At 45.6% G+C, this 15,525-nt stretch overlaps 1 protein-coding gene across 1 annotated transcript in view; it reads left to right on the forward strand.

Moving 5' to 3' along the window:
- CLSTN2 (calsyntenin 2) overlaps positions 1-15,525 on the forward strand; it is a 641,924-nt gene that overhangs the window by 600,738 nt on the left and 25,661 nt on the right. Inside the window, exon 10 of the mRNA XM_082461191.1 lies at positions 8,761-8,927. Within this exon, the coding sequence (XP_082317317.1) occupies positions 8,761-8,927 (167 nt within the window). The remainder of the gene's footprint in view (positions 1-8,760; positions 8,928-15,525) is intronic.

The raw sequence follows: 15,525 nt of genomic DNA on the forward strand, positions 1-15,525 counted from the left end.
CATGTAAAGTCAGATGGTGTTTCACAGCCAAGTAAGGAAGACCAGAGGATTCTGGAATCTGAGGTCAAACCATTTACCCAAACTCCCTGGGCATTTTTCCCACAGATAAGATAAAATCAAGCTGAGGCTAAAGGTAACCACTGGCCCATCGGGCATTATGATTTAATGGGAGGGTTGAGTTTGGAATCAGAAGAGAATCCAGATCCTCACTACTGCTGCTTATCTGCTCTGAGTCTTTGAGGACTGTGTCTTGCCTCTGTGGTCCTGGAGAGTGGAGGGGCCATCCTGGGTGATATATGAGGGCCCTTCTAACTCCATCAACTTAGGTCCCCAACTCCAGAGTAATGACTTTTGTGGTCATCCCATAAGTCATATGTTTCGCTCACTTAGAACATGCCATGTAAATGTTTGCTGGAAAGGCTGGAGGGAGAGAGACATAAAAATCAAAGGATCGAGAAAGCCTGCTGAGACTGTGTCATGGCCAGCCCTGATGGCAGAGTGTCCCTGTCCACAAGTCCCTGCAAATACAGTTCAACCCCCGGGGTTGCGTGGACAGTTTTAAAAGCCGCAGCTTATGGGGGTCTATTACACACTTCACTTAGTCTTTGCGTTCCGTGTGTGTCTCCAGCACTGAAATGAGGAAATGAGAGAAAGCAAGATTTCAGATGGTCTCACCATTTGCATTGCTCAAAATTGATATGCAACCATCCATGAAATTGTGTTCATTGAGGAGTGTCCCCATCAACAAACCATGCACAGAGCAGCCTCCAACTCAAGCAAGAGGGAACGTGGCCCCCACTACTTTCCATGGGTTTCACAGACTAAATAGCTGTGGGAATAACAGCAGGGAAAGAAAAAAAAAAAGACCAGCAGCATCCGCATACACTTTGCAAGGGGAAGAGATTTAGTATGTTCACACGACACAGATCTTTTACTCAGAGGAAGGTGAACATGACTGATTCTAAAGCTACGTAGAGACTTAGTACATTCACACGACACAGATCTTTTACTCAGAGGAAGGTGAACATGACTGATTCTAAAGCTACATGAACAGTTGATGGGCTCACCTCTCAGTGGAAAGAAAGCTGAGTGGGAATTCATTCCCAATGCAAACTCCGACTCAGAATAACACAGGCGACGTTAAATCACACTTGCTAAATACTATTATTTTTCAGGACAACCCTGTTTCCCAGCAAACTTGACACAAATCATTGGGAGTTGCTGCTGAAATCATTCAGTGTCTACAGAACCCAGTGTAATTGGACATTCTCCCCCAGCCTTGTGTCAGTCCCAACCTGTCCCCATCTTTCTGAAGCACCCCAATTATGACATCCTCCAAGAAATGTTGCTTGAACCCTCCCAGCCATATGTATTGTATGGCGTGCAGGTCAAAGGCTTGGGAGCAAGCAAGACCTGAGTTTGAATTAGAATTTCACTAACTTCTGCCCGTAGGGCATTAGGCCAGTTACCTAGCTTTGAAAACATCATCTGTAAAAGGAGTTGTACGTTTAGCAGGTAAGAATCTGGATTCACAAAAAAAAAAGGAGTTTTTCCACATCCGTCTTAGTTTCATTTCAAGCCCCTCTTCTATCTGAGTGGAGGAGATTTAACCTTGACAAATTTGGAATTCTCCCATTTCCTTAGGGTGCCAGCTGATTTCAGGGGGCTGTATTGTATAAGGCGCTAGGGTGTCAAGGGGCCTGCAGTCATCTTTCCATGCAGGTATCCACTGAAATAGTGCCCATCTCTTTGGTCCTCAATCATTAATTGTCCTTTAGGGCCATCTGTGCTCTCTGTATTTCCTTGCCTTACTTAGGGGCACAGAAATACCTCTGCTGCTTCTCATGCTCTCTGTGAAACCATCCATGGTCCATCTGTCCAGATGTGCCAGGCTGGCATTCCCGCCCAATATCACACACCCCTTCCAGGGCTCAGCCCAGGTGGTGGGTCTCAGGTGCCCTCACTCTGCATCTCTTTCATCTTATCCCCCCACCCCTTCCCTGCTACCCGCCACTCTGGGGTATCATTTCCTAGAATGGGGGAAGGCAGATTTTCTTCCTCTATTTTTCCCCAGATGTTGAAGATACCCACATCTTCCCCACCCTCCTAAAGGTTTAGGATTCTACAAATGAAAATGAGGAAGAGATTCAGCTTCAAGCCCCATCTGCTCTTCTCCCGTCACAACCCTCCCTGCAGCAATCACAAGGCAGAGGTGCGTTTAAGTGGAGGATAAGATGGGAGAAATCAGAAGAAGAGAGGCATATTCTTATTCACTTGATGAATATTTCTTCATAATGGCCCAGAAGGCCAGGTTTGATTTTGGAATTCTTTTATTAAAAATTGTGGCTTCAGAAAAAAATAAAGAAGAAGAGAGGCTATGATCTCAAAAGTACTATCCTGCCACTTAAGCATTAAATAAAGTAGTATATGAAAGAATTTGCCATGTTTTAGGGACCTAATACTAAACCATGTATGTTATTTTATTTCCCCTCTGATCTGTTGGACACATTGTCTAAATCACGTGTTTGGAAATTAATCATGCACTGCCTTAGAACATCTGCTGTACTGGAAATTTACTCATATTTTTATTTTACTTTTCCAGTGTCTATTCTCCCAACTAAATGTGAGCTCCTAGGGAACACAATTCCATCTTATAATCAACTGAATCAAACAGAAGGCTAGGCAAACAGAAAACACTTTAAAAATGTGTGCAGATCTAACCTCAGGAATCCAAAATTGTGTTTGCAAATATTTAGAGAAGGTTCTTTGTATTAGAAATCAGGTTATTTTCTTTTCTTAAAATAATTCACAAGCATGTGTATGTCTAAATGTTAGCAGGGGAGCCATGTGGTGTGTGCAGACACCCTAGATATGAAATAGAAAGCGATTTTTCAATGTATCCATTATTTTTTTAAAATCCTACATCACAACCACCTCTGAGTGCAAATGTATTTCCAATTTCTGCTGGCCTCCTATTGCAAAATGCTAATAGAATTGCTTTCTTGGAGCTGCATCGCTAATAAACAGAGTGCATCACAGATCTGGGATTCTTGAGTCAAAAATAGGAAATATGGATATTTGCTGAACGAAAATACTGTGTAGGAAGATGTCTTGGCATCCAGGAGAGTCACAGAGTGTGGTCTTTAAGGATGGAGCTGCTGAGTGAGCAGTTGAGGTGCCCTGGATGGCAGACCACAGCGGCTCTCTCCCAGCCGCATTCTAGACTGGGCTGCCCAGTACCACTAGGATGCCCAGCTGGTCCTGAGCACAGATGGATGAACTCACTCTCTAGAGCCCACATTTCACCAATTCCTGTTCATGTGCCCTTGGCTACTTCTCCTGTAAGCCCAAGTTTCCTCTGTAACTATAGAATAAGTACCTACCGGAGGAATCAGGCTCCCTAACTTCAGGTTATAATACAAAGCTACAGTAATCAAGATAGCATGGTAGTGGCACAAAAACAGAAATATAGATCAATGGAACAGAATAGAAAGCCCAGAGATAAACCCACGCACATATGGTCACCTTATCTTTGACAAAGGAGGCAAGGATATACAATGGAGAAAAGACAGCCTCTTCAATAAGTAGTACTGGGAAAACTGGACAGCTACATGTAAAAGAATGAAATTAGAACACTTCCTAACACCACACACAAAAATAAACTCAAAATGGATTAAAGACCTAAATGGAAAGCCAGATACAATAAAACTCTTAGAGGAAAACATAGGCAGAACAATCTATGACATGAATCACAGCAAGATACTTTTTGACCCACCTCCTAGACAAATGGGAATTAAAACAAAAATAAACAAATGGGACCTAATAAAACTTAAAAGCTTTTTGCACAGCAAAGGAAACCATAAACAAGACGAAAAGACAACCCTCAGAATGGGAGAAAATATTTGCAAATGAAGCAACTGACAAAGGATTAATCTCCAAAATATACAAGTAGCTCATGCAGCTCAATATGAAAAAAAACAAACAACCCAATCTAAAAATGGGTGGAAGACCTAAATAGACACTTCTCCAAAGAAGATATACAGATTGCCAACAAACACATGAAAGGATGCTCAACATCACTAATCATTAGAGAAATGCAAATAAAAACCATAATGATGTATCACCTCACACCGGTCAGAATGGCCATCATCAAAAAGTCTACAAACAATCAATGCTAGAGAGGGTGTGGAGAAAAGGGAACCCTCTTGCACTGTTGGTGGGAATGTAAATTGATACAGCCACTATAGAGGACAGTATGGAGGTTCCTTAAAAAACTAAAATTAGAATTACCATATGACCCAGCATTCCCACTACTGGGCATATACCCTGAGAAAACCATAATTCAAAAAGAGTCATGTACCACAATGTTCATTGCAGCTCTACTTACAATAGCCAGAACATGGAAGTAACCTAAGTGTCCATTGACATATGAATGGATAAAGAAGATGTGGCAAATATATACAATGGAATATTACTCAGCCATAAAAAGAAATGAAATTGAGTTATTTGTAGTGAGGTGGATGGACCTAGAGACTGTCATACAGAGTGAAGTAAGTCAGAAAGAGAAAAACAAATACTGTATGCTAACACATATATATGGAATCTAAAAAACAAACCAAAAAAAGGTCATGAAAAACCTAGGGGCAAGACGGGAATAAAGACGCAGACCTACTAGAGAATGGGCTTGAGGATACGGGGAGGGGGAAGGATAAGCTGGGACAAAGTGAGAGAGTGACATGGACATATATACGCTACCAAATGTAAAATAGATAGCTAGTGGGAAGCAGCCGCATAGCACAGGGAGATCAACTCAGTGCTCTGTGTCCACCTAGAGGGGTGGGATAGAGAGGGTGGGAGGGAGGTGCAAGAGGGAGGGGATATGAGGATACATGTATACATAGAGCTGATTCACTTTGTTATACAGCAGAAACTATCACAACATTGTAAAGCAATTATACTTCAATAAAGATGTAAAATAATAAATAAATAAAAAGAATAAGTACCTACCTCCCAAGAGTTTGATGAAGATTCAACAGCATTGGGCACATAGTTCATGCCAGTAATTGAGAGTTGTTGTTGGATCTGCTGCTCCAAGTGGGGGACAAGGTGGGGAACGGATGACCACCTGGATGCCTTGGAGAGCGGCAGCTCTACCACTCAGACCCAGGCTCACACCCTTCTTCCTGCAGGTCAACAGAAGTGTCCCTTTACTAGGGCAGGGACATGCTAATGGCTGTGAGGAGCGCCCTATCCATGAGGGCTTTGAGGGCCTAAATCCAAAGACCCCACATTGGCTCCTCCATACCCAAAGCCATGGCCACCTCAGGTCATCCCTCAAAGCCAAATCTGTGGACTGATCACTTCAATAGAGGCTTCTCCTTTCATTTCCAATGTGAAGATGCTCTGGGTGTCAAGTAACAACGGTCTGAGTTAAAGCAGCTTAAGCTGTAAAGATGGATGATTGGCTGCCACAGCTGAGGACACCCCGTGGTAAAGCAGTGAGGAGGTCTGCTCAGGGTTCGCTCAGCCTGGTCTACTCTCCTGGCTCCGCCCTCTCCAGGAATTGCCTTGGTTGTCCCTGGTCTGCTTGCAGGGTGGCTGCAGCCGCTCTCAGCCTTCTATCTTCACATAATGATCTCCAGGGAAAGACAGCAAGAGTAGGTTCCAGAAACTTTCTAGAGAGAAGATGGAAGCTCTTTTCCCAGAGGCTGCCAGTCAATTTCTCCGCTCATCTCACTGGCTTAAATTTGGTCTTATGATTATCCCTAGAGCAACTCCTATGGCTTTTTGGATGCCAGATGCTGATTGGCTTCACCTTGGTACAAGGGGTCCCAAGTACATGCCTCATTCAGTCCCTGGAGCAATGGAGACGGAATAACCTGCTTACCTTTGACTAAACAGAGTCCATCCCTGGAACTCAAGTAAACCCCCCAAACCTCAGGGCTGCCATTGCAAGAGGACAGGAGTGAGATGGATGCTGGAGAGACACCACAGGTCTACTACTCTGCTGGACCATCTTCTTCAATTCAGCAAACAATTATGAAGTATCTGCTGTGTGCCAAGCAGGGTGCAAGATGCTTGATGACACAGGGACAGGGGCCCATGTTATTGAGAGGGATAAATGAGCCAACTTGTGCAAAGTGCCTGAGGCAGCCCTCAGGCCCTAATGTTCAGTATTGTCTTCATTACAATGAATCCTGCATGAGTATTCCCTGCCATCCAGGAGACAGACTTAAACAATAAATTCTAGCAGCGTATGGAGAGGGGCAAGAGTAAGCCTGTGGGTGGCATAAAGGAGAGAGCTGACTCAAGAAGTATGCAGAAGCCTGGCCTCAAGAAGTGTATAGCCCAATGGTTCTTAACCTTGACTTCATGTTTGATTCACCCGAAAGAGATAGACAGAGGAATGGATAAAGAAGATGTGGTATATATACAGAGTGGAATATTACTCAGCCATCAAAAAGAATGAAATAATGCCGTTTTGCAGGAACATGAGTGGACCTAGAGATGATCATACTAAGTGAAGTAAGTCAGACAGAGAAAGACAAATATTATAAAATCACTTATGTGTGGAATCTAAAAAAAAAATAGATACAAATGAACTTATTTACAAAACAGAAAGAGATTCATAGACATAGAAAACAAACTTATGGTTACCAAAGGGGAAAGAGCAGGGTTGAGGGATAAATAGAAGGTTGGGATTAACATATGCATACTACTATATAGAAAATAGATAACCGACAAGGACCTATTGTATAGCACAGGGAACTATACTATATTCAATATTTTGTAATAACTTATAGGGGAAAAGAACCTGTGCCATATAACTGAAACTAACACAACGTTGTAAATCAACTATACTTCAATTTTTAGAAAAACTCCCCACACCAGTTAGGTCACAATCTCTGGGGGTGGGACCCCTCACCAGGGTCAGTTTATCTTTTTAAATATCCCCAGGTGATTAAAATGTGTAGCCGAAGTCAAGAACCACCCCTTATAGGCTATTGAAGACATAAAGCACACATACATTAACTAACAACGCTGAGCTGTGAGGGTGCATTAAAATGAACTATTGTGTTCCAGGCTCAGAGCAGGGAGAGGGCAAGGTAGGCAGGGCGCTTAAGGGGCCTTGAAGAACCAATGGGATCTGCCTGATCTGAGCAGTCTGGAGGTGGTATCTCAGTGTGAGAGGAATGGGTGTGAGCAAATATATGTGTGCAAACCTAGAGGGTGTGTCAGTCTGGACCCAGTCAGGAGAGAGAAACCACACAGTAATTTCAACAAGGAAATATAAAAAATTATTAACTATAACAGCATATTAGAATAATGAAGGATTAGCTGCTAAGTAGAGAGAACTCTGAAGACTATAGGAATGCAGTTATCAGGACACCCACCCTCCCTAGGGCTGAGAAACAGCACCCTGTGGAGAGCCCTCTGCCACCCGGGCAGAGGTCCAGACTTTGCTGACACAGCATGGTTCACTGCAGGGCAGAGAAATCGCTGTGGTGTTACTCTGGCAGAACCTTCCAGGAACCTGCCCTCCAGATGCTGGGGAAAGCTGTTCACAGGGAGGTTTCTCATGGAGCACACGGATGGGGGCCACTGCTGAGACAGCACAGGAGAACCAGGAGGCAAAACCCAGCAGTGTCCCCTACAAGCAAGTGGAAGCTCAGAGAGGCAATAGAAGCTCCTCAGGGAATTAGCAAAGCTGGATTTCCACCCAGATTCATCTTTCCTGTACATTCAGCTACCTCTCTGAACAAACAGAAGTGCAAGATCAAGACTAAGATCATTGACATAAGCTGCGCAGGGATGGAAGGGGTCTGTGCTCAGTGAAGTCAGTGGCGAGAGCCTCGTGGAGGAGGTGAGGCTTCCAATGGACCTTGGTGGGGCTTTTATTTTAAGGAAACGAGGGAGAAAAATGTCAAGAGGTGGCTTCCAGGCTGCCTTTGCAACACAAGCCGCGTTGAACAATTTCACACGCAGAAGAGCCAACCTGGGCTCCGACAGGACTCAGCACAACCAGTAGAGGGAACAGTAAAAATACTCTTAGGTGACGAGAAGAAGGTCAGAGGTAGAACAGAATCAAGGAAGCCCTTATATGCCAGAGAACCTGGATCTGAGCAGATGTGAAATCAACTCACTGTGAGAGAGTCAGAACCCAGGGACCTGGGGCTTCTAGGACCCCTCAATCGCATGCCAGCCTCTCTGTGGAATGAATACAGGAGAGCAAATGCCAGCTCTACAGTCACACACACCACTAGAGTACCAGCTCCAGCATTTAGCTGTGTGTCCTGGGGCAAGTCCCTCAACCTTTCTGTGTCCCGGGGTTCTTCATCTGTCAGTTGGAAACAATGATCCCTTCTTTGCAGGCTCGCTCAGGGGAAGTCCCCAGCAGACAGCCTGGCACACAGCACGTCTTTCATCACTGATAGATTCTCCCTCTCCTACTTTTACTCTGTAGGCCCTTCCTGTCTTTTAAGACATCCCCGTGCCTCTGAAAGTAAAAGTTTTAAATTCAGGAATTCCAGATTCCTAAATAGGTGCACCTGGAGGAATGCCAAGGTCAAGGTCTTGGCGGCCAATACCATCCTCTTGAGACTCGGGCTTCACAACTCTGCGCTCACCACTTGGAAGGAAAAGCTCGGGTTTAGGGGATGCAGCCACTGTGTTCTTGGCTCCCCAGCCAGATGGCGCCTTGAAGCGACGTTTCCTACCCAATGTCCGCAGGGCAAATAACGATGCTTCTTTCTCTTTTAGGAGGAGAAGTCACCAAGCCGCGCTTTGCTCAATTCTTCCACGGCAGCCTGGCCAGTCTCACCATCCGCCCTGGCAAAATGGACAGTCAGAAGGTGATTTCCTGCCTGCAGGCCTGCAAGGAAGGGCTGGATATCAATTCCCTGGAAAGCCTGGGCCAAGGAATAAAGGTAAGGATGGAGCCAGCATCGCCCCCGGTAAGACGGTGTTTTGTGAGGCAGAAGCTGCTAAACACCAGTGCAATCCTGGAAGCAGAGTCATTTCCTGCCACATCACACTGAGCTGGTACCACGGCAAAGGTGCTGCCACAGCAGGGAGATTCGGGACCGTGACCGCACAACAGACTCTGCGCCATCTCCTGAAATTCCTAGATGAAGCCCTCGAGTGTGATCAGTTCAGTGCACAAAAGCAGGCACACGTTCAATGTCTACCTGGAGGGAGTTGTTATGTTTCATTGTTTCCTGGGTTGGTGGGTTGCTTTGTTGTTTATTTGCCCAAAGGAACTGAAGGAGCATGCAAGTATAACTTTCAGAAATACAGAAAAGTAGGATTAAAAGTTTGGACCATGGAAACTACTAATTACAAAGGAAGGTCACCCCAAGGTGGGTGGAATTAGAAAGCAGTTACAGAGGTCACTGGGTCTTATGTTGTTAAGTCGAGGCCCAGATTGGGCTCCAGGCAATGTTTGGCTGCCAGGGGGAATATGAACAGATTCACGATTTTGTCATCCACACAAAATAAAACTCTTCAAGTGATCCAAGGGAATCCAAGCTGCATTTTGAGAAAAGCTCCTCCTGAGAGGGGCAGGATGTCGCTGACTGTCCTCATCGAGCACCTCCCTGCCCATGATGGGCAGGGGTAGATCTGGCCTCACCTGGACCGAGGAGCGCCCGCCCGCATCAGGCCTCGGGGTCCTGAGCAAAGAAGAGGGTAAACATCATCACAGCCCCGCTCCATCATAGCGGACCCCAGTGACAGCAGGCAGCCCCTTGGCCTCCTCTCTGGGAGTGAGGGCGGCCCACCCTCTGTCTCCAGGGGCACAGGACAGCCCCATGATGCCCCAGCAGCTGTGAAGGTTTCCCAAGGAGGGAGTGACCAGAACAGAGGTTTCCCACCACCTCCCATCCTTCCCCACTCAGCACTGCCCATGGAGCTGCCCGGCCACCCCATCCCAGGCCTGCCTCTCCTGGACAGGGGTCACCCCTCCAACAGAGGGCCCTCTCATTTACGCTCTCAGTGGCCGACTGCTTGTGAGGCTCTGACTTGGGCTGGCCTTGGAGGGACCAGTGATCTGGGCAAACCATGCCTCGACTTCACGTTGCAGTCACTTCAGCAAACATTCCGCGGACACCCGTATCATTTGGTTCTGGGCTGGGGAGAGGGACACGAAAATGAATGTTCCAAGATTATTGTCTTTGGGGCACTCAGTGGCCCAAGCAGACACCTGTAATCCAGTGCTCCAATGATTATGAGCCCTGACATTTACTGAGGGTCTCCTGGGTACCAGGCACTGTTCTAAAACCTTTATGGGTTTAACTCACTTAAGCCCCAGAACAACCTATGATAAATGTATCATGAATCTTCCCATTTTGCACATGAGGAATGGAAGGCCTGGAAGGGAAAGGAAAGTTGCCAAGGATCCCAGAGTGAGTCAGGAGCAGAGCCAGAATGTGATCGCAGGCAGTTCTCCTCCAGAGCTTCAGAACCTGGAGCAACAGCGGTGAGGGAAGGCTCTTGGAGGAGGTGCAGTCTGAGCGTATTGTTTAGGATGGGTAAGAGCCAACCAGGAAAAAGGCAGGCAGTGGGTGGCAGGGGAGAGGGCAGGGCGGTCACTCTAGGCAGAAAGCCAGTGTTACAAGTGCCCAAATTGCAGGAGGAAAGCTAGAAAGTGGGGCCAGAGAGGTAGGCAGAGGCCAGGTCATGGGGCCTTGTTAATGTCTGGTGTTTGCTTTTTTTTTCTGTTGGCAACAAGCAACCATTGAAGGGCTCCACGCAAGGGAGCATGATCTGGACAGGCGTGGGGTTCAGAATGCTCACCCTGGAGCCCTGGTCAGAGGGGGAAGGTGGGAGGAGTACACAGGCAGGGTAAAGCATGAATGACTTTCCAGAACATATTGTTTAACATGCAAGAAACACATACACACAAGTGCTCTCGATTGCTAATCACCTGTCTGAAGGAAACTCACAAGACCTCCTGTACTGCAAAGGCCAGCATTCCACCTGTCAACTTCATGGCAGCTGGCCCAGGCAAGCCCCTCATGGCGCATTTCATACAGATATCCTCACAGGCAGAGCCTGGGGTTTGATCCTTGGTCTACTGTTTGTATTATTCTCTCAGTGTTTTGTCAAGCCAGTGAAATCTGTCCTCCAACAGATCCAGAATCTGTCCCCTCTCTGATTCTGGATTTGCTCCCTGCCTCTGCGTGGATCTTCTCTGCTCTGGACCATCCCATGGGGCCACAGTTGCAGGATTCCAAGCACCACAGAACAAATAAACCAAAGATGCTGGACTTAAAAGCCACACGTTCTTAGAACTATAAATTAAGAACCATGGCAATTCCTACATAGCGGTCCTAGCCTGTGAAAGAGGAAGTGCTAAATGAAGTGGCACCCAGAGCCGTGGGGAGTGGAGGAGGCACATCTGACTCTTTAGAATACCACCTGCTCAGAACCAGTCACTGCAAATGATCCCTTCCCATCCTTAGGGTGCGGCGGGCAAGAACTAGTTCACCGTATGAGAAGTTAATGATAACACACGCGATGTTACGGTGCACCCACTGGGGGCTAGTTTAAGCTCATTATCCCTACTCTTCACAACAAATTTAATATTATGACCCCATTTCAGAAATAAGGAGGTTGGGGCTCAGGGACTTGGCCAAAATAAGTCTAGGCTCTTTCCGCCACAACTCAGATTAGAAGGCATTCTTGAAAATTATTAAAACTGCTTCCTACCTGCCTTTCCTCCTTTGTCCCTTGTTTCTTTTTTGAATAATGACTAGTATTTTCTCTACTGGCTCCTGGCCTCCTCCCTCCCCTCTGGCTAGTCCAAAAAAGTGAGGGCCTGCCGTGATTAAGGAAACATCCCGTCTACTCACAGGGTCCCACACGGGTTCCTCTTCTCACTTGTTTTCCCCTGGATCATGCATATTTCCGGCTATTTCTCCAGCATATCTGGAGTCATTACATGATCCAAGTGGCTGCTGTTATGTATCCATACGAGACACTGTGGAATCGCCACATTCCTGAAGAATGCACACTTCTGATTTTCATAGCGTCACCCCTGCCAAATTGTCACCTCTAGTGTGGAAGAGGGGGAAAGAGCAAGAACTTTGGGACAAAATCCTCCTAGGTTCAAAGCACAGTACGGATATTCATGACCTGGGTGACCTTGGGCAAGGTACTTTAATCCTTTAAGCCCCAATTTCCTCGTGTGTAAAATGGACTTAGTATTATTTTGTAGTGATGTAAGAATTGAATAACATATATATATTTTATATATCCTTACATATATTTATATATCAGATTAGCAAAGATACACAGAGATGAGATATATAGATATAGATATATAGATATAGATACAGATACAGATCTCCCCTAGAAAACCTGATATCTAGGCTCTCAACAAATCATAGTTCCCTTCTCCTGCTGGGCTGACCTTGCACTTGGCATTGCTGATGCCCCAGCTTCTTTTGAAAAGTAAGCCTGGGTGACAGTTGCAACAGAAGAGCCTCTATTGCAGGGAATCTTCATCTGTCCCAGCCCAGAGGAGCTGGCAGGGAGGGCGAGGTGCCTGGAGGGCCACGGCCAGCCTGTCCTCGAGGAACAGACCAGGACTTTCAGCAGGGACTTCACCGGTGTCCCAGCCTGACTCTTCAGGACAGCTGACTATTCTGCTAAGACCATCTGTCTAACCGCTTCTTGGTTCAAAGAAAGGAACAACTGTGGCTACAGCCCAGCTTTCCAGGGAGAGTGAGTGCTGTCACCTTTTGCTAGGTCCCCAGGAAACCATCTCCTGCCCCTGTGGAAATGTCAATACCACCCTGTGTCCCGCAAAACCGGAGACCAACCCTCAGTCATGCCACAAAAGACAACAGAAACATACAAGCAAAACCTATTCTAGTGGAGGACTTAATTGATCCTGCAAGAACCGTGTTAATGGCTAGCCAGTGCCCACCTCAAGCCCTGTGGCAGTCTTTGGGATGCTCTGGCAGCCAGACTTGGGTATTCACTAGAGGTCCAACACATTCCCTAACCCGTCCTCTCCCTAGGAGGCTTCAGTGGGAGTGCCCTCTGCTGATGCCACGGGTTGCTGCCCAGTCAATCCTTCTGGATGAATTGCTTGATTTTCCTGTTCAGACCTCGTGCATGGCTTGGAGATTGGCCTTCTCTGCAGGGGGCATCATCTTGTCTCATGCTTGTCGTGTACTGGACCCTCTGGATGCTGAAAAAAGTCAGTGGACCTTGCCCTCGAGGTGCTCACAGTCTGCTGTGGGGGGCAAACAGACAGACAGACAGACAGACAGCAAAAGCACCAAAAGACTGCTACAGCAGGGGTTGGCAGGGATGGGGAGAGCGCAAAATACATGGAAACTTAAGTGGTATATTTAGAAGAATGACTTTCAATCTGCTCAAATGAGAAATGGATGATCTGTAAAACACTCAGAACTACTGATGATTCACCAGCGTGTGGCATGTCCACGGCTGAGCACGCTAAGCTAGTGAGTCAGCCCCAGCAAGAGAGAGACCAACAAGAGGCCGACTGTAGCGTCACCTGTGCATATGCCCAGGGGCTCCTGAATCCAGCAAAGGGAACAGTGCTTGTGACCAGACGTCGCAGCTCAGAGAGACCCTGCTCAGGGCTTTGAGGACAGGAGGAAACTGGATCATAGGGAAAGAAGAACAGTGAGGGCAGCGGGGGACCATTCACTCATTCATCTAACAGGGACTTCTGGGGCACTAGGACAAGGTTCTGAGATTCGGGGATAACAGTCGGAGCCCCTGTCCTCAGTGAGCTCGTAGTCACTGCACTATAATAATTACACTACCATTTCATAGCACCATAGCCCACTGAGGAGCTCAGTGGGGACCTAAGTGAGGGAAGCTGGGGAGGCTTCAAGGAGGAGGTAACAATGAAACACTCACATGATAGTTGAAAGAGACAAAGATTGAACTATCAGTTGGCTGGGGGTCACAATGCAAGGGACTTACTATGCGACACAATGGCACCACAGTACTCGTGAGATAACTACCTCCTGATAGGGTCCGGACACAGAACAGGAACTCTTGTAAAGACATCCGAGTCATATCAGGGAAAAGCTAGATAGATTTTCCCTTAAAAGCTTGAAAACATACTCAATCTACTTCATGGAAGAGTAATGCAAAATAAAACTACACTGAGATAGTATTTATCACCTATCAGATTGGCAAAAGTCCCAAGTTTGACAGCATGCTCTGTTGTTGAGGTTTTGAAAGAACATTCTCACACGCTATGAGAGGGAGAGCATATTGGTATAATCCCTAGCAATGGAAAATTTGCAACATTTGTCAAAATTTAAACTGCATATACTCTTTAAGCTAGCAATTTCCCTTGTAGGGATTTATTCTACAGATATATTTACACACTTAGGAAATGTTATATATATAAGATTATTCATTGTGTCATTATTAGTATAAGACTGGCAATAACCCAATGTTCATATTAGGAGACTGGTTAAATAAATTATTTAATATTAAATAATATTATACAACTTTAAAAAAAATAAAAGATCTCCAAGACAAACACTAAGAGAAAAAAGCAAAGTACAGTATAGTATGTAACAAGCTACCTTTGGTGTAAGAAAGGAGAAAAATGGGAATCTATATTCATTGATTATATATTCATAAAATGCTTAAGTATAACTGTCAGGATATGCTAGGTTATGCTGCAGTAACAAGTGACTAAAATTTCAGTGAATTATACAGCAATTTTTTTTTTTATTGTGTGCACTTCATGTCCATTAAAGACTGGCTGCAGCTCTTCCCCCCTCACTGTGAGACCCAGGCTGATAGACCATTAGGGAACTTTGCAGATTTCATGGCAGAGGGAGAGGGACGTGGCACCATGAATTAGCTGGCTGTTAAATCTACCACCCGGGTGTGAACCAAACAATACTTCTGCCCGCTTTCTGTTGGCCAAGCAAGTCACATGACCACTATTGAGCGCAACAGGACAAAAATGTATATCCTGTATGGAAGAGTACCGTAAATCACATGATCAAGCCTGTTGACAGGCTTGTATAAGCCTCTCACTGGGAGGGGAAATGACAATTATGAACAATAATGCAATTTGTCACTAAGAAATTAATGGAACAGCGATCACCTGTGGGATAAGGTTGGGGAAATTGGTTGGATAGGAAATAGGAATAAGATGGACACTTTCACGTAGCACATATATATATTTGAACTATGTGGAGATATTATCTATCCAAAAATATAAATAATTGTTGGCAAGTAGCCACAGAAAAGTATATCCATGTCTCTCTTTCCTATGACATGAATATTGGATACATAATCTGAATCCACAGATAAGTTCCTGACATATTATTGATAGCAGTTCCTAATAATTCTTACTCAGAAGCGTGTCAAGGTCAGTAACTCAGATCAGTACAAAAGCAGTTCTCCATGCTCCATTCAAAGAAGAGTAACTGCTGGGAACACCACGGAAGACACAAGTCTGGATCTACTTTAACTGGTTTGAGGACCCAAGTGACTCAGTGGGGAGCATCGTAC

Source organism: Balaenoptera physalus (genome assembly GCF_965194825.1).
Source record: "Balaenoptera physalus genome assembly, chromosome: 4".
Lineage (NCBI taxonomy): Eukaryota > Metazoa > Chordata > Mammalia > Artiodactyla > Balaenopteridae > Balaenoptera > Balaenoptera physalus.